The following is a 26,859-nucleotide window of genomic DNA, read 5'->3' as shown; positions in this document are numbered from 1 at the left end:
CAGCTCATACCAATTGGAGGAGAACTCATATTATATTCTAGTATAATTGTGTCCACAATTTATTCAGCTCTTCATTCCTACAAGGGTTAAATTATGAGAATACAAATCAAAGAGCCATGCATAAAAGGTGGTGTACCACGACAAAAAGTAATAACAAATAAGTGTGAAAACATAAAAAAAAAAAAAAACAAGAAAAATTGTACTTTATATATGATTTTTGATGTGATAGTTTTAATAAAAAAAATATAATTAAATGATGTCAAAAATAATTAAAATAATAGTATTGAAAATTGTAAAATGACTATAAAAAAAAGAAGTGAGTTATCAATGTATCATGGTTGAAAATTTATTATTATTTTTTTTTTATTAATATGATTTATTTTGACTTTCTTTCTTATTTTTCAAAATTTATAAAATAGTTGACAAAATAGGAGAAATAAAGAAATAACACATGTACAAGTTTTTTCATCCTTTATGAACAAATCCTTAAAAAATAAGAAACATGTAACGTTTTTATAATTATTAATGCAACATAAAAAGAATATTTTCACAGAAGACACTTGCTTATTTTCAGTAATAGTTTTTCTGTATCTTTTTCATAAATACGACTACTTACAAGGCATTTGTTTCTTTACAAAAGAATACTTCAAATATCAAAGAGGAAATATTATTTTAATGGAGATTTCGTATTTCTTATGTTTTGAAAACGAGATCAATAATTGAACAAGTAAACATACCCGTTCATTTACCATAGTGTGTTAATAGTGACAAGGAGAATGACGTTTACTTGACTTGTGTCAGAACATCAATCACTAAATGATAATTTCTTCAGTAGTAATAATAAGACTTTTTCAAAAAGTTAATTAATTAGAATTAATTTGGTTAACTCTTCTTATTTAAAAACTAGAATTGATTAGTATTATCGTGATACTGAGAAAATTATTACTTCATCTTTTGTATTTCTCATTTTTACTTCATTAATCAGACTCCCTTCACTTTAACTATTTTTTCTTTTCTTTTACTAGCCTCCATTTCTTCACAACCTCTCATTTGAGATAGTACTTGTAAAAGATACTGTTCAATAAATCTTGGTATTTAATACTTAATGCAATTAATACATAATGATAACATATTTTTTTTAAAACTCGTGATTATTATATGATTAATTAAATACTCATTATTATTTTATCAGATTAACATTTGAATCATAACTAAGAGTACATTACATAATATTTAATCATTATTTTAAATTTATTAATCAATTTGCTAAGTTTAATTATTTAGTCATGTGAACCTCTATATGTCCGACACCGACTGAAATAATTAGAATTTTTTAAATTAAAAATTAAAATTATAAATAAATAAATTAAAAATGAAAATGGTACTTAAAAAAATTTAATTATCAAACCAAACATAAATTAATAAATATTAAAAATAAATTTTATTTAATATCAGTTTAATTAATTTTATATATTAGTAAAAAATTAAATTTTATAATTTTTTGAGTTAATCAATTAAGATTACACTTTCATAATTAATTAATATTTTATATTATTTATTTCAACACAAATTTAATTAATATTAATATTGAGAAACCAACGCAAACTGACTCAAAGATCACTATATATATCCTCGGAATCAACACAAAACACCTAATAAATCATGAGTTAGCAACGATGATTTGTTATTTTGTATCAATTGTTGACAAATTTTAAATACAGATTTACTATAATGATAATTTTTTGATTGAAAAGAAATATTATTTAAAGATAGTTCTCAATGGAAATTAGTTTTAGGCCTATAATAATTTTTAACCATCAAATCTACATTTTTGTCAAATACAGATAAAATTATTAAATTGGAAAGATAGTAGAATGAAAAAGTAGCTAGAGACGGACTAATGGATCAAATTTGATGTCATGAATAGAGAAACAAATAAACGATATATAATTAATTAATCTGAAAAAGTCATCTTTATTATATAATAAATGAAAGTTGATGACGTGAATACAAACGAAAAGAAGCCTTGAAGAAAATTTCAATTCGGTTTGGGAAGGGTGTATTTTTAAGTTAAAAAAAACTTCAAAATTATGAGACATAATTCAAAAAATCATTATATAATAAAATAATTATTCAAAAAAATTGTATTTTCGTATGCCAATATTATTAATATTGATAAGACATGCTATTTTTATTCTATATTATAATGAGACATACTATTTCTTTTGGTAAACAATCCAAATTGTTTCCATTTAATAAATTTTTCTTCTCTTTTCAAATATTTTGTTTTCTTCTTCTCTTTCTTTTAAAGACTACATCTGTTTTTTTTAAAGACAGTTGTTTCTTAGTTTCAAAAATATTATACGTTTGATTTATTTATAAAATATAGTGATATAATTTGCACACATCAAAACAAATATTTATAAAAGACAGTGAATATATTTTCTGCATAATCCTAGCATGTTTTTTCATCGTTAACTTTCACAATTTAAAAAAAGTGTTATTAAGAACTTAGAGAAAATTAATACAAGATATTTCACTAATATATAAGTACACATTTCTAAAAAGTTGACAGTCATTTGAACTAATTTTTAATATTTTCTATAAATTAAAAATATAATAATATTAATAATAATTCTATCGAAATATTAATACACGATGAGTCATTCTTTTTTCTTTCGTAGTTAACAAATAAGAATATATAAGCTACTCTCTTTATAAATGTTATCATCAAGTTTTCTCTTAAAGTTTATTATATTTTATAGAAGGAAAATTTTAGTATTTCAATAATTTGAAGTAAAAAAAGGTTACTTTTTCACATTAGGTTTTGTGTTTAAAAACATGTATTTTAGATAATCATATTTCTTATTATGTTGATTAGTTAAATATCCATGAAATAATTCCACAAAAAGGTAGAGATCTAACTTTTTCAAATTGATATTTTTTACTGTTATATTTTAATATTTGGTATAGATAAAGTGGTAAAGTTAGATAGTATTTGGAACTAGTTGCATAATTATTGATGTGTAAGTTATCTCTTCGCTTTTCACTTCAAGTCTCCTCTTTTGATTGTTGTCTCTCGGTCAGAGTTGACCTGAAAAAAGTATTTTGACTATCAAGTAAGTACTATGTGTTAAGAGTGTATAGTTAAAACAACGTACATTACATCTCTATAGAAGATTTATTTATAGTGTTTAGTCATGATGGGCTAACTCTATTAAATGTCAATCTTAACTAATTTCTGGCATGATCTCTAATTTATAGGAAAGTATATTAGTATATTAGTATTTTGGAAGAATATCTTTAATAAAAGTGTTAGCTGATTTCTTGAAAATGTCACAAGGATTTGGTGGGACATGATCATGATTCAAGGGGAGTTCTCATAATTATCATTGTTGTGTCATTTATTAAGTGCCTTGAGTGTATTTTGACACGATTGATCGGTCACCATAACTGAGTGATTAGTTCGTCCGGTACCAACTAGTACAAATTTATTGAATTATTTATTGAGTTGTATTTAAAATTTATGATAAAAATTATCATGTTACTCTTTTATTTTAATATATACACATTCTTTTTTATAGAAAATGACGAACTAAATGGATATTTGTTTTATTAATAATTATAATTCTCACATTCTTAATTCTTAGGAATCATAATCTTCTAAAACAATGACCTTGACCAAAATGCCCCCATATTTAAAATTAGTGCAATTTTGTAATATTTTAAAGCTTTGTTATAATTACAATAGAATCATTCATTATAAGCATAGTTGAAATATAAATAACTGACTAATCGTGGTTGACCCCCTGACAAAAAATTGTTTTTTAAATTAACTTGAGTTCATTAATTTTCTAAGTATTATTTTATTAAACGTCTCCTCTTCCTCTTTATCTATCGTACAGTCTATTTTAAGTTGTGTTCCAGAATAACATATATACATATACCCAAATCGAACTAAATTAAATAATATTGGTGAATTTTATGATTGGACTGAAAACTTAAAAATATGAGTTATAGACGCGGAATCAAATAGGCCCTTAAACTTTTATTATTATTATTATGGGAATAAATAAAATTGTTAATTGAAGAAAATATTAATTATTTTCATACACAATAAGTATTAAATTTTAATTTTTTTTATCATAGATGGTCAATTTAAAATACATGGAAGTCTTGTATAGAATATCCTCTTTAACTTTCCTGTTAATACATCATCTGACTGCTTGACTGAATATATTTTCATATTTACAAAAGAATAATGAAAGTAATTAATTATAAATTTAATTTATTATCAATAAGCAGGAAGTGGTTAATCACTTGGCAGCACATGATGGGTTAATTAATGAAACAAAATTTGGTTTCCATGCCAGCCAAATAAAAGGAATTATTAGGTTTTAAAAGGAAAAAAACTGTGATGCTTCTTTCACCTAATTCCGTGTTGAAAGAAAAATTAATAAACAGATTACGTGAGAGAATGTGCTATATATTGAGCCCTTACGCCCCATGTGGAAATCCAAAAGCACGTAGAAATTGAATTGAATAGAATCATCACACGTAGGGAGCTGGAAGCAAAGATTAAGGAGAAGCAAGCAATAAGAGAGTCTATCCATTGCCCTCATTACCAGACACTCACAACACCACACAACTCTTCTTCTCCTTTCTTTATCCAAATCTTCATACATTCATTCCACTCCCAATTTCTTTACCAAAATGAAAATGTGATTTTGTTTCTTCATTCTCACCCAATCCCAAACTTACTGGAACCAGACACAATAGAAACGAATGCCCAGGAATTTGGATTCTTGAATCTTGGATCATTGTGGTCATGAGTGTTTACAGCACCGTATTGCTCGTAATCCTCAGTTTGGTGGTAGGTTTCGTAATTCGGCGGTTGCTGTTCAAAACGGGATTGATACACAGCATAAGGAAACTCTTGAGAAGGGTTCAGGATTGGTTCCACGTCTACCAGTTCCTCAAAGTCCCTGAATTCAATGAAGCCATGCAGCGGAATCACCTTCACCGCAAAGTGTCTCTCTATTTGCATTCTCTTCCTTCAATAGAAGATGCTGACTTCACCAATCTCGTTTCAGGTTACGACCAAAACGACATCGTTTTGCGCCTCGAACCTAACCAAACCATCCAGGACAATTTCCTCGGGGCCACACTCTTCTGGTTCGAACAAAAAACCGAACCGGAACGGATTTCCTCCTTCGTTCTCAAAATCAGAAAAACAGATAAACGCCGAATCCTACGCCAGTACCTCCGCCATATCAATACCGTTGCCGACGAGATGGAGAACCAAAGGAAGCGCCATTTGCGGTTGTTCATGAACGCCGCGGCGACCGAAGGCGGTACGGGAGAAACACGGTGGAGATCAGTTCCGTTCACTCATCCAGCGACTTTTGAAACGATAGTGATGGAAAAGGATCTTAAGAACAAAATCAAATCTGATATGGAATCGTTTCTCAAAGCGAAGCAATACTACCGTAAACTCGGCCGCGCGTGGAAGCGGAGCTTCCTATTGTACGGTTCCTCCGGCACCGGAAAGTCGAGCTTCGTCGCTGCGATGGCGAACTTCCTCCGCTACGACGTGTACGACGTGGACCTCTCGAAGATTCGCGGCGATTCGGATCTTAAGTTTCTCCTAATGGAAACGACGGCGAAGTCGGTCGTCGTAGTAGAGGATCTCGACAGATTTCTCGTACCGGAAAAGGAATCTGCAGTTACGGAGAGGGGGATCCAGAGCTTCATGGACGGGATTCTGAGCGCGTGTTGTGGTGAGGAGAGGGTAATGGTGTTCACGATGAACAGCAAGGAGTTCGTGAACCCAAACTTGATGCGCCCGGGTCGGGTCGACGTGCACATCCACTTTCCGGTGTGCGATTTCTCGGCATTCAAGACGCTTGCAAGCAGTTACCTCGGCGTTAGGGAGCACAAGCTTTTCGCGCAGGTGGAGAATATTTTCCGGCACGGTGGCAGTCTCAGCCCCGCCGAGATCAGCGAGTTGATGATCGCGAACCGGAACTCGCCGAGTCGGGCCATAAAGTCGGTAATCGGGGCGCTCCAATCGGACGGTGATGGGAGAAAGTACGCGGACAAGATCGAACGGCACCTAGGGGTTGATGACGTGGACGAACCGTCCTTTGGTGGGGACGAGTTATCTACGGTTAAGGATTTGCGGAAGTTTTACAGTTTCTTCAAAAAACGGAACGCCAGAAGAGTCAGCTACCCCAAAGTCCAACACCTTGGCCCATGTTAGATCATGACAATAGATAAAAATTGAGAAAAAAAAAAGAAAGACAAAATTCTCTTTCGATTTTTTCTTCTCAATTTTGGGGCAAAGTTTTTCTAATTAAAAAATAATAATGCATTTATTGGTAGGATACTTCCACCTGAAAATTGGTCCCTCAGAAACTATTTCCAATGAGATATTTCGAGTGACCAAAACTTAAATGATAGAAATAGAAACTTAGCTTGCAAAAGAAAGCTACTAACTACATTGTAAATTGTTTATTATAATTTTAATCAATGAGGAGTAAATTGTATAAATTTTACATTTGAAAAAAAAAGCAAAAAAATAAATTACATGTTTTCCATTTATCCTCTCTCATTGTTTATACTAATCTACAACTTGATTTAGTATTTTTAAGCTTGTTTATTTCAAAAATCTTGACTTAGAATAAGTTATATTAGTAACACTGCGAAAATTAAAATTATTATATTAGTAGAATATATATATATATATATATACTATTAAAATATAAAATATTTTAATATATGAAAAGAAATTTTTAAACAATCATTAATTATAAAACTAATTATAAAGTTCTTCATTTTGTCACATGTACAAAAATATATTTATGTACATTTGTAATGTAATATATATATATATATATATCACAATATATTAACATATAATATTTATGTATGTATTAAGATTATGTGTATAAATGTAAATAATTTCAAGTTTAACCACATATTATGTCATGACTAAAAACTTTGACATATTCTAAAATCATTAAACTTTACCTATTTATGTTTTTCATGTTAGGATCACACAACCCATTTATTACTCAACTACGTGCACATCTTTTATCAAACAATAACTAAGTTTTTTTTAACTTCATCTAAAGTCTTATCAATGTTACTATATAACTATGAAGTTGGATACCTTACATACCTTTATTAATGTGAGTATTATGTTTATCATCACATCCAAGATCTCATACCACCCTAGGTATCCCTACACTCATTAAGGATCATGCAATTCATATATATATATATATATATATATATATATATATATATATATATATATATATATATATATATATATATACGAACACATGTAAATGTATATTACGAAGAGCCACCGAAAAAGGGCATGTGTCATGCACATATGATATCATGCATCTAAACATTAACCATATATATATCCAAAGCATATATGATTAATCTCAATTTTCATACATCATATCATCCATAAACATGTATAAAAACATATAATATATAACACACACCATCACACTCTAAATACATCATCACTTGAACAACATCTCGTATAAGCAACTTCTTCAATATCAACAAGGCGACTTCTATTCCGCTTAAACAATAACCATGTTGCTTGAGTTAAATCCAACATAAGAGCATTTCCCTCTCATGGCTCTCCCTATCAGAGTTGAACTATACAAAACATCTCTTAAGCGATAAATTCATCACCGCCACCCAAGGCTTGATACCACCCTAGGTATTCCTACATTGCTGATTAAGGGTCATGCAATCTACTCATCTAGGGTCAAACTTTATATATACACATATACAAACACATGTATATGTATATGAGTAATCCGTTTAGGATCCATCACTCATAAAGATTCATAAAAAAATGACATATGTCATGCATATATCATATAATGCATCTAAACATTAATCATAATTAATATCACCTTTTATGCATCATATCTATAAAAGCATATAATACATAACATACATCGTCACTTAAGTAAGCACCTATTGCTTGAACAAATTTTTAGTATCAACAAGGTGACTTCCTTAAGTAGTAACCACGTCGCTTGAGCTAAATGCAACCCAAAAACATCTTCCTCTTAGGACTTTCCTCACTCCAGCAACCATTTCATTGCTTGAATGTTATGACCAAGGTTTGAGTGACAATCACTTATTGAGATTAACCTAACTAACCCAAAGATTCCTCTACCGCCTTAGGACACTTGACCATTTAAGTTACGATAGATTCTTAAACGAGAGACAATTATTCTGACATCTTTTTCACTCAAATTACAAATCATCACCTGAACTATACAACACATCACTTAAATGACTAACTCATCACCTAAACGATGTAAACAACTTCATCATACTTTTCAAATATTTCTATCTTTAAAAATTGTATTACTCCTTGTTTCAATAACAAAACTATTTCTAAGCATATATCACCAATATATTATTACCACTTTACCTTTTCATAATAAGATTTATCCACCAATAAACTTAAGAGAAATATTATTATCTTACTTTACTTTTATATTGATGTTTGAGTCTATCCAATAATTCAACTTACATTCTTTTTTTATCAATTCCACAATGCAGTTAAGCTATTAAGTAACAAACATATACCGTAAATGTTCCTTCTTAATCATTCGTTCAAAATGAAAATGAAAAAAATATAAGACTACTTAGCAAAACATCTACAATCAAAACCTACGTTTGTGTATAAAGAATGCAGAAGAAGAAAAAGTTTAGCATAAAATGAATATTTTATAATAAATTAAGAAATAAACATCTAATATATAATTTATTCTAAAATCTATTAATAATTTTTTTAAATGTTACGTTATATCTATCACTTTTAATAGTTTAAAATTTCCATACAAATAAAAAAAATATAAGATTGCAATAACGATTTGTTTCAATTTCAATTTTCCATCAATCATGTTAATTAAAAAGGTTATTCATTATTATTTTTGGAGTTCACATTTTTGTTTTGAAACTTTCCACGGTCAAAAGTTGTCTGATAAGGAAAAAATCAAATCGAAATTAATAAAATTTTATTCAACGTCATGAAATGATTCAAGAGTCAACCTGCAAATGAAAAAATTACATTTAAAAATTTGTGTCGACCAATATAATAGTTTTTTATTCAGATGATCAATATATATAATATATAAGTCAAGCAACACACAAATATGTATAAAGAAAAAAACAGAATTTTATTTCTATTGCATGTTAATGCTTTAAATAATGTTTTTACTTTCTACACCTTCACCATATATTAATTTAAGCATGGGTAATTTCTGACTTGTTCCAATGCTATTCTACAATGCTGTTAGATTTGGGGTCATTAAATGTGAACACACAATAAATAATTGATACCAATAATCCTTTTTAATTTCTCTCCTTATATTAATTATATCATTTATTATATTTATATATTTTTTCACAAAAGATATATTTGATGTACGAGAGAAAGGGAAAGAGAGATATAGGAATGAAAAAAATTAAAAAGTGATATGCTCTCATAAACTTTTATTTATTTATCTTGTTTAGTTATTTATAATAAAAAAAGTGAGAAAAAAATATAGATATTTTATTATTCAAACCAATTTTTCATATTCCTTAAAATTTGAACCGATATTAAAATCCGTGATTCTCATACATTAGAATTCTTTCCTTTACTATTTAAACAGTAAACAAGCAAAATAAAAGCAGAATCCCGTATTAATATATATATATATATATATAATTTAATTTATAATTAGTTTTTATTTAGATCAGAAAGTATTTTAATGCGCGCATTGAATAAAATAAATATTTATTATATAACTAAAATCTGTTATAAAGTAATATTTCAAATATATAATAAGTTTTAAATTTATAATAAATAAGTTATATTATGATGTAATGTTGCACTACTACAATATTAACTTTTACATGGATTATTATTTTAGATATTTTACATAGTTTGATAAATTGATGTAATTATGACTTATATATAAATAAGAGAGTTTGAATATTGATTCCAAGATGTAATGAAATATAGAATGTGATTTTTTAAATATTGTACTTTTAAAATTATTTATCAAATAAAGAACTATGTTGAAAAACTTGATATCTATATCTATAAGAATGATAATAACAATAAAACTTTCAAGATTTGCAAGAAAAATATGTAAAAGTGGTTTAAATTTCAAAACTCAAAATAAATAATAAATAAATCTATAGTAGAAATAGTTGATGGAAGATGTCACATAGGGAGGTACATTGCATTGGAGTGTATTATACGAAAATTATTAAATAAAAATTAATTTTATAAAAAAAAATAATTAATTACTATATTAACTAAATTAGATATTATTTTAAAAATTAAAAAATTATTGATATCTAAATTAATTTTTATTATTGATAAATAGTTTCTAATAAATTAATATTTAATTAACTACAAAAATTTTAATTATTATTGGTAGCTAAATAGAATGTTTACTGTGGAAATTAAAAAAAAATGAAAATGAGGAAGAATGTATGGAGGTGTAGGAAGAATTTGACATATATTTTCTCTCTAAAATTCTATTTTAAGTTTTTGACTAAAATAATATTTATTGAATTAGAGGGGATTCAGTTAAGGAAATGAAAGAAGTCTTGGACATTAATTGCAGTATCTTTCAGGGTGGATATGAAAAAAAGATGCTTCACTAAAACTTGTGATGATATTTAGGGACATTCAAGTTCAACAACTTACATCAATTTTGTCTTTGAAAGTGGAAACACAAAGGGCAATAAGAAAGTTTAAAAAAATTGACCAATCTTCGGTATAATTATGAATGAAGATGGAAAAAAATGAAAACCGTTGAACCAGAAGAAGTTCAGGGTTTGGAGATAGGATATTTTTGTTTAATTAAAAGGATTTATTCAATTATGTAGAGTCACTAGTCGAGTCCGATGCGGTGTGTAGAGGAACAATTTCTAGAGATAGTATTTAAGGAATTTATGATTTATCAAAACAAATTAAGGATCAATGGACAATCAATATCAAGGAGAAATCGTGCATTTATTAGTGAACAAAACCTATAATAAGACTAGATATAAAAGAGTAAAGAAAAGATCTACAACATATATCATAAAAAACCTTATGGAAAGGCATCGTCATCTCACAGGCATAAGAGCACATTTGTTCTTGGTCACCTTGACTGTTCTAGAGAGTGAGGTCGCCTACCCTATTGTCTAGAACATTTGGCGCTCACTGTGGGGCATGTAAAGTCTAGGACTGCAGTGGAGGAGGAGACAAACGACATAGCACCACCAGACACAACACAACTCAGGCACTGATGGAAATGATGGAGGTCATGAGGAAGGAGAATGAAGAACGTGCGGAGGAGTTTAGGAAGGCTCGGGAGGAATTTATAGCGGAAAGTGTCCGAGCAAGAGAAATGATGGAGGAGTCAATCAGAATGCAGGAGCAACTGCAGAGGAGGAATGAGGAATTCCAGAGGTAGATTAAAAACCAATTCACAAACGGACGACTAGAAAAAGAAGTAGAGCCTGATTTTCAGCCTTTTTCGAAGGTAATTCTGAATAAGCGTATTCCACCAAATTATGTTTACCCAAAAATCAGATCATTTGTCGGAAAGTAAGACCCGAATGCCCACATTAAAGTTTTCAGGGCTCAGATGTTGATTTATGGAGAATTGGACTCAGTACAATGTAAGATGTTGACAGGAACCTTGATGGAGACTGCTTTGGATTAGTTTAGCAATTTACCAAACAGATTGGAAACATCGTTTGAAGTGTTCACCAAGTTATTTGTCACACACTTTGCGGCAAATAAAACAAAGCCTCCAAAAATGACGGATTTGTTCGAAGTAAAGCAAGCAAAGGGAGAATCCATAAAACAGTATTTGCGTTGCTTTAATGAAGTAGTTGTTCAAATTCCCCATCCAAATGAAAGAATGTGCGCGGAAGCCTTTATTCGAGGGCTCCGTTCAGGAACGTTTGGCGAGTCTTTGGTATGGAAAAGACCCGAGAGCAACGTCTCATGTCAAGGTAGAGGAGTTTACTACAAGGAAGAGAGAGAATGAGAGGAGAAGTGAAAGGGTTGTGGTGGCGACACGATCAATGGGGGAAAGGGAGGATATGGGTGTTATTGATCCTTATGGAGGTTTCAAGCCCTCGAATGATCATAGGGAAAGAATATTTGATTAGCCTCCACAAATGTTAGTTCCATCTCAGAAATACATTGTGAAGGACATGAATACAACCTAGTTGTTGCGATTCTATGAAAGGACGATAAAACATATGGGAAGCGATAAAAGTGTCTGGTGTTATTTCCATAGGACGTATGAGTATGACACCGAACATTGTTATTCTCTTGCTAGGCAGATTGAGGTGTTGTTTAAAAGGGGCTTTTGTAGAGTTTTAAGAAGAAAGAGGTGGAAGAAGGTGGTGAAGGAAAGGAGAAGTCGAAGGATAACCCTGAAAAGAAGAGTGAAAGAGACAAAGGGAGGAACGAAGAACATGAAAAGGCATCTGGGTGAATTAAACACCATTTTTGGAGCATTCTTGGGAGGAAGAGTGTCGAGTGCAGGGCGAAAGAGGTATACTCGGTCGGTAATGCATCTGGCAGTGGAGAAGGTGTGTATGCCATCTCTGACTTTTATGAAGGAAGACTTAAGGGATGTTTTTCCACATGACAATGACCCAATCGTGATATCTGTCATAATGAAATGTCAGCGAGTTCACAGGGTGTTGGTGGATCAGGGTTCATTAGCAGATGTGTTGTTTTGGGATTCATTTGTGGCTCTAGGAGGCTCGCTTTGATGATTTGGAACCATATGATGGGGTACTGGTGGGTTTCTCGGACGATGCAGTACAAATGTGTGGTTACTTTGAGACTCGACAACGTTCAGAGAAAAGGACGAGGCCAAAACAATTAGCATCAAGTACATGGTCGTCAATACTCCCTCTTCTTATAACATGTTGTTAGGGAGGCCGATGATAAGTAAGTTGGGGGAGTGGTGTCATCAATGCATTTGAAATTTAAATACCCGACCGATCAAAGGGAGAATAGGGGTAATAAAAGTAGACCAAAGGGCAACACGAAAGTGTTATGAGGGGAGTTTAAAGAGTAGAAAGAGGTGCTTGCATGTTGAGAAAGGAAACGGAGTGGGGAGGAAGTAGAGTTGGATCTAAGAATAGACTATGAGGAAGAAAAGCCACAACCAGTAGGGGAGGTGAAAACCATAAAGTTGAGTAAGGAAAAGAGTGTGAAAATTGGAATTAAAATGGATGTTGGATTGGAGAAAGAATTGATTGAGTGTCTGAAGGAAAATGTAAGTGCCTTGCATGGTCGGTATTTGATGTCGGAAATGGACACAGACGTCATTTGCCACATTTATCTATTGACCCAAAGATGAAACTAGTGATACAAAAAAGGTGAAAGCTAGGAGAAGAGAAAAGGAGAAAGCATGAGAAGAGAAGAGGCTAATAGTAGATTAGCAAGTAGAAAAGCTGAAAAGTATGATACATCAAGGAAATACAGTACCCTACTTTGGTTGGCAAATGTGGTGTTGGTGAGGAAGAGCAACGACAAATGGAGGATGTGTACAGACTTTACAGCGTTGAATAAGGCATGTCCTAAAGATGCATACCCATTACCAAACATTGACGCTTTGGTGGATGGAGTCTCAGGGTGCAAATTGTTAAGTTTTATGGATGCATATTCAGGATAAAACAACATTTATGGGAAGCTTGTCAAATTTTTGGTTCTCGGTAATGCCGTTTAGATTGAAAAACGCAGGGTCAACATATCAATGTTTGATGGATCAGATCTTGGAAGGGATGCTAGGGAGGAATGTAGAGGCGTATGTTGATGATATGGTAGTAAAATCTGCAATGGCTAGTACGCACATAGAAGACCTTAGGTAATTGTTTCAAGCACTAGACAAATACAAATTAAAGTTGAACCCAGAAAAATGTGTTTTTAGGGTACAGGCTGAAAAAAAATTAGACTTCATGCTAACTCGGAGAGGGATTGAAATGAATCCAGAGAAATGTGCAACAATTATCAACATGCGGAGTTTGACCTCAGTGAAGGAGGTGCAACCGTTAACAGGAAGATTAACGTCCTTATCAAGGTTTATCCCAAAGGCAGGAGAAAAATCACTTTCTTTTTTTCAGTGTTTGATGGGGAACAATCATTTTTTGTGGACAGAGTGTGAAGAAGCCTTTCAAAATTTAAAAAAGATATTGGCATCTCCATCTATACTTGTAAAGTCGCAGGTCGTATCACACATCTACTTGTATCTATGTGTAGTCAATAAAGTTGTGGGCACGGTAATTACACAAGAAGAAGGAAAAGAGCATAAGCCAATATACTTCATGATCCGAATACTTAAGGGAGCAAAAGGAAGGTATCAAAAGTTGGAAAAGGCGCTCTTAGCCATCGTGATTACAACAAGGCGACTAAGGTATTACTTCCAAATTTTCCAAAGCATTGTTAAATCAATTTACCAGTTAGAAAAGTTTTACAAAAGTAGGACTTGGCGAGAAGAATGATAAAATAGGCAGTACAATTTTTGGAATATGGAATCTCGTTTGAAAGTAGGGGTGCAATTCAGCTGTAGGCCTTGGCCAATTTTGTCGCAAGCTAACACTTGGAGAGGAAAAGCATACTCAAGAAGGTTTGGGAAAATGGATCTTATCAGTGGATGGGGCGTCCAATGCAAAGGTAGTGGAGCGAAAGTAATACTGGAAGGACCAGATTGAGTCCTAATAGAACAATCCCTCAAGTTGCTTTCAGAGCGAGCACCAATCAGACAAAATACGAAGCTTTAATAGCAGGGATGTGGTGAGAAGCGATTCCCTGCTAATGACCAAGCAGGTGGCTGGAAACTTTCAAATAAGGGACCCATATTTAACAAAATACTTGGCTAAAGTACAAGTGATGGCAACCGAGTTTGAAGATTTTAGTTTAGTATATGTGCCAATCTAAAGGGGACACGTGGATGGTCAGGTACAGGAAGGGACACTTGATGTGATGCATAACAGAAGGTATTAAATGAGGTGCATATTCCTATAAGACAGTCAAACTCGAGAAACGAACGTACAATGAAAGTTTGCAAGTATGACTTCTTAGCCTCATAGGCTTGGGCCTGAGGTTGGGAAGTTGTAGCGTCATGGGTCGGGCACGATGCAGTGTACTATCAAGATGGTTCCCCCAAAGGGTATGACGAAAAACACTCAAGATCAAAAGTCAGCCCTAATGATAGGCGGGATGTCACGGAGTTTGACTTAGCCTCATAGGCTTGAGGCCTGAGGTTGGGAGGTTGTTGAGTCATGGGTCGAACCCAAAGCAGTGTGTAGAGGAACTGTTTCCGAAGATAGTACCTAAGGAATTTATGACTTATCAATTCAAATAAAGGACCAACAGACAATCAACATCAACGAAAAATTGTGCATTTATTAGTGAATGAAGCCCATAATAGGACTAGATACATAAAAGTAAAGAAAAGATTTGTAGTATATATCAAAGGACACCATATGAAAATGCATCATTATCATCTCACAGGCATAAGAACACACTTGTTCTTTGCCACCTTGAGTGTTCTAGAGAGTGAGGTCGCCTACCTTATTGTCTTGAACAAATTATATTGCAATTTTGTCTTCATAATAATCTATTCCTAATATGTACCATAGTTCATAAATTTTTACACTATTTTTCAAAAGTTAAACACATGTAGCACCATCAGTTTATAGTTACTTTTTTTTCATTTCTATCTTTCATATCTTATTAGAATTTATTTTTCTTATATTAAAAATATTTACGAAATTTCTTATTTTTAATTTTTCAATCAAATAATTTAATTTCTAACATTGTATTTTTATAAAAAATAATATATTTTACTTAAAAGTTTATAATTTATTTTCTATATATTAATTCCATATTGTAATTTTAATTGATTGTAAAATGATTTACTTTTAATAAATCATAAATAGAGATTTCAGTAGGGTGAAAATAATACAATATATTTTATATTTTATATTTTTAAGAATTAATAATTATAATATGTTAATTTTGTATGTAATATTAAAAATTTATTACTTTTTTCTTTCTTTAAAAAATTTAAAACTAATAGAAATTTACAGACTAAAATAAAACAAAATTGTTATTTTATTTTATTTAAGGATAAAAATGAGAAAAGTAATGTTATTTTTCTATAGAGGTGTAGGAAGAAATTGTTGGTCATTATAGATAAAATTCAGAAGGATATTTTTAGAATTAAAATAATTATGAAAGTAAAGAAGAAACTATAGAGGTAGAGGTGTAGGAAGAAATTGAGTATATAATAACCGGTGAAGCACGTAGTGAAAAGTGCAAGAATGAGCCATTATTTCTCACAAAAAAAGAGAAAAAAATGGAATGGTCCATTACGTTCTTCAAAAGAGGAATGGCCCATTACAGGTGCAAGTTTATATAGGCTATGTTCTTTGACTCTTTCTTCCTACACCTCCATACCTTCTTGTGCCACCCCCATACTAAATATGAAAATACCATTTTATCCTTTTTTTTCATCCCTTAGATTTGAAATAATAAGCCTATGAATTATGTAATCCGGATAAATTCCGGATTACATAATCTGGAAGTCAATTTCATATTTAGAAAAGACTTCCGGATTATGTAATCCGGAAGCTAATAACACATCTGAAAAAAAAAACTTCCGGATTACATAATCCGGAAGTTAATCTTATGTATAGAAAAGAGTTCTGGATTATGTAATCCGGAAGCTAATCACAAAAGACTTCTGGATTACATAATCCAGAAGCTAATTCTGAATCTATAAAAAGACTTCCGGATTATGTAATCCGGAATATTGAAAAGGATATTTTTGGAATAAGAAAAATTTATGGGGTGGCACAAGAAGGTATGAAGGTGCAGGAAGAAGCAGCCATGTTCTTTCATTTATTATGGACCTATATTTATATTTTTAAAATAATTTAAGTTTTGACATTTTTTTATTTTTTCATTGGCATAAAATTAGACTCTATACGTAACAAAACCTCTCAATATGTCCTAAAACTATCAAAAGTTTATTTTTTAGGGAAGTTTCTTCCTGCACCCCTATATTTTTCTTCCTGCACTCCTACATTCTTTAAAATATCAAAATTATCTTTTCACAGTTTTATGTGATTTTGGAGTAGGGGTTCCATAAGGAAAAAAAACTTCGGAACAAGAATTCTATAAGCAAAGAGTGTTTCCAAAATAGGAAATTTGGAAGACAAAAATCATTCTAGAATACATTTTTTTTATTTCTGGATGGTAAATCCGGAATTAATAAAATATATTTCAGAAAATATGTTTTGGAAATATTTTTGAAAAAACAATTTTTAAAAGGAATAAAACAGTATTCTTCGAAAATGATGGTGTGCAGGAAGAAATTTGTTAAGGTGATAGAAAAAACAACCATTTTTGAGATACTACTTTAACCCACTCCTAAATTAATTTAGGCTTAGTGGCACCTCTATAGGCTCAATTCCTGTATTATCAATGATATGTAAATTTAGTTTCTAGTCATTTTTTGGCAAATTTATTTTTTCAATGATTTTTCTCATTTTCAAACTCTTATTCAAAGGTTAAATTATACATAATGTCATTTATCTTTTATGTTTTATTGGGTTTGGTTCTTCATATTTTTTAAAAGATTTAATTTGATTATTTATATTTATAAGTTGATTTAAAATAGTCATTCTATAAGCTTAAGTTTAACTTTGTTTATTTAAAATTAATCCCTCATATTACTTCCACCCCCTTCTTCTTTACCCAAATTCTTTTTCTCCCCACTCCACATGCAACCACTTCCTCTTCCCCCTCCCCCAACATGCTTTCACACTAATCTTAATCTTTTTCTAAAAATGACAAAAAAAAAATACTCTTAATAAAGAAAATAAATAAACTTTTTCTCAACCAAACAAATAATTTTTTTACTATAATATATAAGAATAAAAAAAGTTTGTATCCTTAAAAAAAGATTAAGTTGATGTGACATTTTAAGGTGGAGTTCAACATTTAAAGATCGAGAGACTAAAATTGATCACAAACTAAATTAGAGAAATCAAATGGTGAATTAAGCTATTAATTTATACATGAAGCATCCAAACACTTATGTTTTTATTTTTTTTCTTTTTCTCACAGTTACAGTATACAGCAAACCATCTTTTTTGTTAGAGCAAAACATTCTTTTAGAGGGAAGAACTTAAAACACATTTTTAATACAGAATTTACATTTTAGGTGAATGTTCTAAATAAATACCAGATATATGTTTATAATCGAGACAATATTACAAATATCTATCAGCACACATTTTTAGTAAATGTGCTATAACTGTAATGATTCATAATCTTGATGCAGCAGGAGAACTATTACTCTTCAAGAATTAGCATGGAAAACAATAGCAAATGAATCTATTTAGCTTTCCTCTCACCACTAAGCATATATATATATATATATATATATATATATATATATATATATATATATATATACTTGTGGCTCTGCTCTTTTTTTCCAAACTTAAAATCAAATACACTGTGTTAAATCTCAATAGCAATATTAACAAGAGCAAGAAGACAATTTCTTCATCTCACTAATTTCCAATTCAGGACCTGAGAGTATATCAACCTTAGTTCCCTTGAATGAGGCAAAATTGTTGGCACTGTTCACCTTCCCACAACCACATTCCAATGACCTTTTAGACACTACACTATTGATCTCTTCTAGCAACTTGAGGAATGCACTCTCCACATTGTCACCACTGAGAGCTGAAGTCTCAGAGAAGAAGAGACCTTGGTCCTCAGCAAACTCCACTGCATCTTCAGTTGTCACCACTCTCTGGTCCACAAGGTCAGCTTTGTTACCAACCAACATGATCACAATGGAGCTATCTGCGTGTGCACGCAGTTCCTCAACCCACCTAGCAACATGGTCAAATGATTGTCTTTTTGTTATGTCGTAGACCAGCATTGCCCCTAATGCACCTCTGTAGTATGCACTTGTTACAGCCCTGTACCTACATCACCATCAAAATTTACAAGCATATAGTTTGTTAAATATGTAACAATTTATCTGCTCCAAAATGATCATGTGTTATAGATATATTTTTCAGTATCATATTTGAGAATGATCCATGAGTCTATGTTTATTTTTGTGTTGCGCTCATGATCTATTAAAGAACAACTTTAAGATGTTTTCCTTTCTCATTCATCGCATACCATAACATTTTCCTTTATCATTAGCGCACACAGTTTGCAATTTTGAATCCATAGGATTCTAATGAACTTTTCAGAGACAGGCAAACATGTAGAATATACCAATATGAATGAGCTTAGGTGTTAAGAAGCATTACATTTTACCAAAACCTTATATGGAACCTTAATGTGACTTTTGGGACCTAATCAAGGAAAATGAAATACCTATAAAACAAAAGTCAAGATCATGTGCTTCTTGGCCATATATGTTTCCTAAGTCAAATTGGAATCACGTTGAATAATCAATAATATAATAAACCTTTGAATCTGTTCCGTACCATCATTGAAACTCAATGTCTTCAAAGCAAAATGAGCATAAAAGTAGACAAAGAATCAAACACAAACATGAATGAGTGATACATATATAAAGAGAGAGAGAATGTGATGAACCTTTCTTGGCCAGCAGTATCCCAGATCTGGGCTTTGATGAGTTTGGCATTAATAGTGACAGTCCTAGTCTGGAATTCAACACCAATGGTGGACTTAGAGTCAAGGCAAAACTCATTCTTTGCAAACCTTGACAGTATTTGAGTCTTGCCAACTGCTGAGTCCCCTATCACCACCACCTTAAACACATAGTCTATTTTCTCCTGCACATCATAACCCATTTTCTCATTTCCATTCTCTTCCCGCTTCTCACCCTCAACCCCATTCATTTTCTGCCCAATACAAGGAAAACCCTGAAAAAAAAGGTCAATTTGATCCTTTTCTTCACTTGGTCAAAACCAGGCCTAAAACCTTGGCGTTATTCTTCCTTAGCCAAAAACGAAGCCGCACTTGAAGTAAGTATAAAATACTGGTTTTGGGGAGAGTTGAAGGAAGAAAAAGAACAGGAAACTGGTTGAAAAATGATGAAGAGGACAAAAACAACGTAGAATGAGCAGTGGCAAGAAAATGGGGTCCAGTTTCCGTGTCTCACTTTTTAATATTATGTGGCACTATTATTGGACTTTATTGCCGTAATGCCTTCTGCTGATGATACACTATGAGATGCAATTTAGCATATGGTTTTAGTCCAAAAGGGTAACATAATCATAAATTAATCAAATATTAACCAAAAAGCTATGGTGATCTGCCCAGGTTAAGGAAACTTGCCATCATGAGTTTTTGAACGGTTGCAGTGTCTACTATTTCAGATTACTTTGATCTTAATTTAAGGCGCAATCCAAGGATTCGTGATTCTTCTTTCCACAATTTTTTCCCTTTTCATTTCCTCTTTTGCTTTCTTCTAATATATATATATTTGATTGATTTGGTTCTTGCAAATGGCCCTAGAAGAATTAGACGATTGAATGGTTTCTTAAAAATAACATGTTTGTTTGCATCAGAAGAGGAAAAAGAGGGTTGCCATGAACGCTGGGAAATCCCCTTCTCTCTGTTTTTCTGTTTAAAACCTATAAAACAAATGTTCTATCAGAACCAATAATCTGTTACGCCTCACAAAACTGTGTTTTCGAACGTTTGCCCTCAAAGTGAAACGGAAAAACCAACACTTTACTGCGTTTGGTTAATTGGTTTCATAATTTTCCTGATGAATCTCCAAAAATATAACGGGGTTTAACTTTTTAATATTCGTAATTATTAAATTAAATTATATAAAATGGAGACAGATTTTGTTCCAGTATCAGGAAAGATTGTGAATTATTTATTTTTGGCTTTTTGCTTTAGATTCTGACAGTGAATGCTCTATAAACGCAAACATCCACTCTGGTGAGGTACGTAGAAAATATGAATTATTAGCATTCCTTATCGCATAATTTATTTCACCGACACAACTTATGTAACAGTAGAAGCAATTAGTATCTGTAAAAGTTTTGGATGGATTTGAATTTTAAGAAACATTTCCTACGGGTCCAATACCATAACTCGGTCTCTAAATATTATGGCTCGGTCTCCTTGATTGAGCTGACCGAACTTTGCACAGACGTGCAGGTTATTGAAATCATTATTGTTCAATCATGGTCAAGAAAGCTAAACTGTAAAAAAGAATTAGGTAATACGTTTCTAAGTGTGATCCACCTCACTAATCCGGCTTAATAAGGTAAGTTCATTAAAATAATATAAATAACGCACATTTCAAGAACAAGGTACGTCATTATCACAGTATACTCCCGAGTGTCGAATATCCCTTTTGCTGACTTTAGCGTTGGAGTGCGTTCTGCAAATATCCTCATTCGGCATTCACTTGAGACTGAGAGACTGAGATCCGAAAGAGTAACATCGAGACAAGAAGGTGAAACTCTAGCAACCTGCACGAAGAAAGAAAGAGAACGAAGTTATTCAATAGTTCTCTAGATCTCATCTCACAGATTTTATAGATTTTATTACAATCTCTAAAGATAGTGTTAGAGATTTTATTGCAATCTCTGAAGATAGTGTTATTGCTTAAGAGTAGGGAGTGATGGTCTAGTAGGAATTTTGCAATAATCAAACAATTCCTTTGACACATTTAACTTGTTTGAATTTATGTATGACATGTACCACGTTGTTGGGAGTGGTAGGTCTGGTTTGGTTGGAGAATATGTAGCATGTGTATATTTAATTTTGGTTTGCTTCTTCTCCATATTTTATATTTTAATTTCTACACGTACAAATCTTAGATTTTAATTTTATATTTTGGTTCTTTGTTTTTACTCTTTTGGTTACATCAAACGTTTTAAAGACGCTGCCAACAAGCTACCTCTTCTAACTAACTTATTTACACCATCTTTCAATCTCTGCTCTCTATCATATAATGAAAAATTAGCTAATTAATAAAAAAAATAATAAATGAAATTAAATTTAGTAGTTAGATAAACGAAAAACAGTAGAAAGAGAATAAAACAAGTTAAACATAAAGTGACTATTTACTCTTATATATTTGATTTGAATTATATAAAATGTGAGTAAATGGGTAATGTAATATTCAAATAATTTATCTTCTATTAAATTGATTAAGTATATATTTTTAACCTTTTCAGATTTTCATTTATTTTTTATAAAAATGTTTTCATGTTATGACATTACTATTAAACCCTGATTCTCATCTATTTATACTCTATCAAATCGGTTAAATTCAGTATTAATTATTTCTTACCTCAATTTATTCCTTCTTTATTTTCATTTTCTACATTCCTCTCTTCAAAATCATACACATCTGAACGACCATAAGATCTATCAGTTTTTCCATAAAAAGTTACAGATCTTATACAAGATTGGCCCACAAAGACCAGTCCAAAATGAGGAGTTCCACAGATGATCAGAAACAAATAACTAGGAAACCCCACTAAGGTTCTGTTTTCTGGCACTATAGAACTTGCTTTCTATCTTCACCCTTCCAACTTCTTCATCTATCACTTTTTTTCTATAATATTATACACATTAATTAAAAATAAAAATAAGATTAATTTATAATGTACTAGTGGATATAAATTTTATTAATAAAAATTTATTAATTCTATTATATTATTTGTTATTGAAGCGCTATGGAATCATCTATAATATCTAGTTTTGAGTTATTGTCACATTTGACGAATAAATCTCTACCTATACCCGAGAAAGGTTGGAAGTCTCAGTACTAGATTACAGCTTATCGACATGACCAAATTCATTAAACTCAACAGAGGATTATCAAACCTAAAATATTAAACATTAGACAATATGTCTTTAATTATGATCCAAACACTAATTCGGCCCAATAATAATGAACTCATAATAATCATATAAATAGTCACGAGTTTTTCAGAAAAAAAAAGGTTCGTTATCGTCACACATTACACTACTAGAAAGAAAATCATTAAGTAAAAATCAATTTTAGAGACTAAAAATAATTAGTTGCTATATTGACTAAATTAGATACTATATTAGTCAATATAGTAACTAATTATTTTTTATTTTTGAAATTAGTTTTTATTTAATGATTTTCTTGTAGTGTTAACTGCACCGAACATCGAATATCGAGATCTTACTTAAGCGTCATATTATTTTTTGCAGGTATCATCCCGATCATTAAAAAAAGCGAGGATTAGTGGAAGAAAAGTAGTGAATGTGATTCAAGAAATGAAAATTGCTTAATGAAGTAAAGAAAAAAGAAAAATGACGACCAATCGAAGAAGAATGTACGTAATAATTTTCTCAATCCCTTACCATTTTATAATTGTCGTTGTTTATATCTTAATGTTGCTATGCTTTAGTGGATCCTATAAGTAATGGAACTTGGAACTGTTGTTTGAGTTATAGTATGTTTGGATTATCTTAATGTATAACTCTTATTGAATTCACTTTTTGAAGCTAATTATCAAGTATTCTTGATATTCTTGATATTTTCAGCCTGTGTGCATACACTGTTCAACGAGGCAGAAAAAAAGAGAGAAGCATTACATTATTAGCACTCTTGGGAAGGAGCAATCGCAGAGAAACTCATGTTAATTCAACCTATGATTCCGGTGGATGTTTCAAAACAAACGTTATATTATTAAGAATGTTTTGTTTTATTATGATATTTTTGTTTAAAGGAGTGTCTCCAACACACTTACTCTCTGAGGTTAAATTGAATGAATTATAAAACTATTCGAATTAAATAAAAATTACATTCCGAAACAACAGTGCTGCTATGTCCATGTTATTTTATAATAATAAAAAAGTTGTTAATATGATTCAAATATTTGATATAATTATTATTACAACAAAAGAAAGTTGTCAAAACATAAAAAATACAATTATAATAAAATCTATAAAGAGAAACGAATATGCAGAGATCAAGTAACAAAGTCAGAGAAGAAAGAAACACCAAATGGATTTTTTGTGTACTACATTATGGATCCAAGTGAGTTTTCTGAATTGTCTCATAGAGAAGGATCATCTTAATTATATCATATCACACACACTTTGTGTAAATTTTTTATTTTGGTATATATATCTATTAGAAGGTGCCTAGAGAATAGTTAAACCAGAGTTGTGAAACTTAATTCTTTCAACAAACAGCAACAAGAGTGGGGTAGTGTCATTGATGTTTGGTTAGAAACATGGTCATGAATGATAGCTATTGATGCTCTGTCAAAGATGGTGACGCTGATACGTATCTCCCTCCACCAACCATTTTAAAGTCTTCAATTTTCTTCATGATTTTGGGCTTTTATGTTCTCCTTGTATACTTGCATTGTACCAAAAGGGTCTTGGACACCCTAAAGCGTTTTGGATTCAATACATTCTTCCTTTAACATAAAATAAAATAAAATGGTCATAGATAATTTCAGTGAGGGAAAGCCAAATTAATTAAAATTAGTTGATTTAATTTAATGTTCCACAATTCATAGGGCAAGATGATATTGGTCATAATACATATACATATTAGATAAGCAATAAGATGATTATTTTGTGATAAAGTATTAAGACAATTTGGGCACATAGTTGAGATTCATATAAAAAAAATTCATTAAAATATTTTAAATACGTGAAGATCTCAAGTAATGTTTATCACATATTTATTATTTTATGTGTATCTCAATTGACTTAAGTGTCTCATTGCAGGAAAGAAAAAAAGACATTTCGGTCTAGTAGAAGAAAGAGCTTTGAACATGAGAGAAAACATTAGTCTTATAGAGTTATTTTATTTCTTATAAGAATATTTGACATCCATTGTAGAGACAAAGTTGAATTTTTTCAAATTACATGGTGACAAATGACAACGATAATCCAAAGTGCAAGAGAATCATGTCCAAGAGATAACACTCGAACTCAAGAAGGAATTAGGCAACTTCAAGAATTGGAGAGTTAGGGAGATGAACACTCTAAGGTTTTAGAATACTTTGTGCAAAAAGTTAGAGAAAAATCAAAACATTTAACATGATCCAAACTTTGAACTACATGAAGGATAACGAGAAACACTAAAGTTCTCATGACCAACACAACCTCCAATTCCCATATATGTTGAGAGGAGTGAAAGGTGATAACAATAAAAAAAATTGATCATAAAAGCACACTTCCAATCACACATATTATACGAGGGTCTCATTTTGTGGTATCATGAAAATATTAAGGTTAGATGATTTATTCATAGCTACACGCAAGTCTATATTTGAAGATTTTTCCCAATAATAAGTCACCCATGAGGTTGATAATAACAAATAATATCAAGTTTTAATTATCTAATAAATTTGTTAATGTATTTAAGAAAGATTATTCTCAAACTTGTATGATAAAATTAATGCATATAACAAATTACTATTATAGACATCGTGTGCCACATTGTTGGACATATAAGAAACTCAAAAGATACATCATGTGCAAGATCATAAAATATGGATGAGTCTCTAAAAGAAGCATTAGACAACAACAATGAAGAGAAAATGAGTTTGGATACATAAGAGAACTATCTCAAGAGTAAACAATCATCCATCCACTCAATAGATACATGGAAGATGATTTATCCCAAAAAGTCAAGTATCATAGATTTCAAAGATGATCTCAATATTCACGAAACCTACTCATGAGCATTGTATAGTTGTTTCAATGCAAGCAGTACAAGAGAGATAATTGTGCAGAGAAAACTTGTTTGCAACCATACAAAAAGTGCCTTACAGTAAAATGTCAACTTAAGTCAAACATATTTGATAAAATATTGACACAAAGAACAAAGTAGAAACATTGAGTAACAACATTGAGTAATGCGTATGAAGCTTGATGATGATTTGTTGAAAGAATGTTCATAATTTTGCTTTTTTTTTATTAGCTTCTTAATGTTTAACAAAAAATCTTCTTCTAGATAATATATAGATAGAGTCTTTATTTTTGTAAATTATTTATTGTTGTGAAGTTATCTCTTAGTACAAAGAGCATATTTCAAATCTACTCAATTGAGTGTGAACCTTATAATCTAAACAACTTTATAGTTGTATAGCTTGAATATATTTTGTGTACTTTTCCTGAATAAGTTGCGTGTACTCGTGCTTAATCTCAAAGGAAGATTAGTAGATAGTTAGAAAGTAACTTTGTATACTTGTTGCAAGGTAGAAGTGACATAGATAATACTTATAATTAGTTAGTTGATTTGACACCAGATATTTGAATGTAACCTAGGGCCAATATAAAACAAAGTGTTTACTGCTTTATTTCTATTATATGTATTTTAACGCTTTTGGCCATCATAAAATATTTTTAAAAGAGTTTGTAAACGTGCTTAAATAGGTTGAATATATTTTGTGTTCTTTTCCTGAATAGGTTGTGTGTACTCGTGCTTAATCTCAAAGGAAGATTAGCGGATAGTTAGAAAGTAACTTTGTATACTTATTGCAAGGTAAAAGTGACATAGATAATACTTATAATTAGTTAGTTAATTTGACACCAGATATTTAAATGTAACCTAGGGCCAATATAAAAACAAAGTGTCAACTACTTTATTTCTATTACATGAAATCTCACGCTTTGACCATCATAAAGTATTTTTAAAAGAGTTTGTAAACTCTTTTATAAAACCATTGGACGACCCCTTGTCAACATCTAATAAACATATTTGTAAAAAACTTTAAAACATAAATTTTAGTTATATTAAAACCCTTTTTTCTATA

At 30.9% G+C, this 26,859-nt stretch overlaps 2 protein-coding genes across 2 annotated transcripts; one reads left to right on the top strand and one right to left on the bottom strand.

Annotated features, from left to right (window-relative positions):
• The first annotated feature begins 4,429 nt into the window (after window positions 1-4,429).
• On the top strand, window positions 4,430-6,603 carry LOC137819331 (AAA-ATPase At2g46620-like). The gene has a single exon (XM_068623136.1). The coding sequence runs from the start codon at window positions 4,829-4,831 to the stop codon at window positions 6,260-6,262; it is 1,434 nt and encodes a 477-aa protein (XP_068479237.1). The 5' UTR covers window positions 4,430-4,828; the 3' UTR covers window positions 6,263-6,603.
• An 11,703-nt stretch (window positions 6,604-18,306) lies between these two features.
• Window positions 18,307-20,177, bottom strand: LOC137819309 (ras-related protein RABA3-like). Its single transcript, XM_068623110.1, has 2 exons — window positions 19,706-20,177; window positions 18,307-19,077 (listed from the first exon to the last, which is right to left on the bottom strand). The coding sequence occupies exons 1-2, from the start codon at window positions 19,969-19,971 to the stop codon at window positions 18,621-18,623; spliced, it is 723 nt and encodes a 240-aa protein (XP_068479211.1). The 5' UTR covers window positions 19,972-20,177; the 3' UTR covers window positions 18,307-18,620.
• Window positions 20,178-26,859: the final 6,682 nt, after the last annotated feature.

Source organism: Phaseolus vulgaris, chromosome 10 (assembly GCF_000499845.2).
Source record: "Phaseolus vulgaris cultivar G19833 chromosome 10, P. vulgaris v2.0, whole genome shotgun sequence".
Classification (NCBI taxonomy): Eukaryota; Viridiplantae; Streptophyta; class Magnoliopsida; order Fabales; family Fabaceae; genus Phaseolus; species Phaseolus vulgaris.
This window is presented reverse-complemented; position numbering and strand designations above follow the sequence as displayed.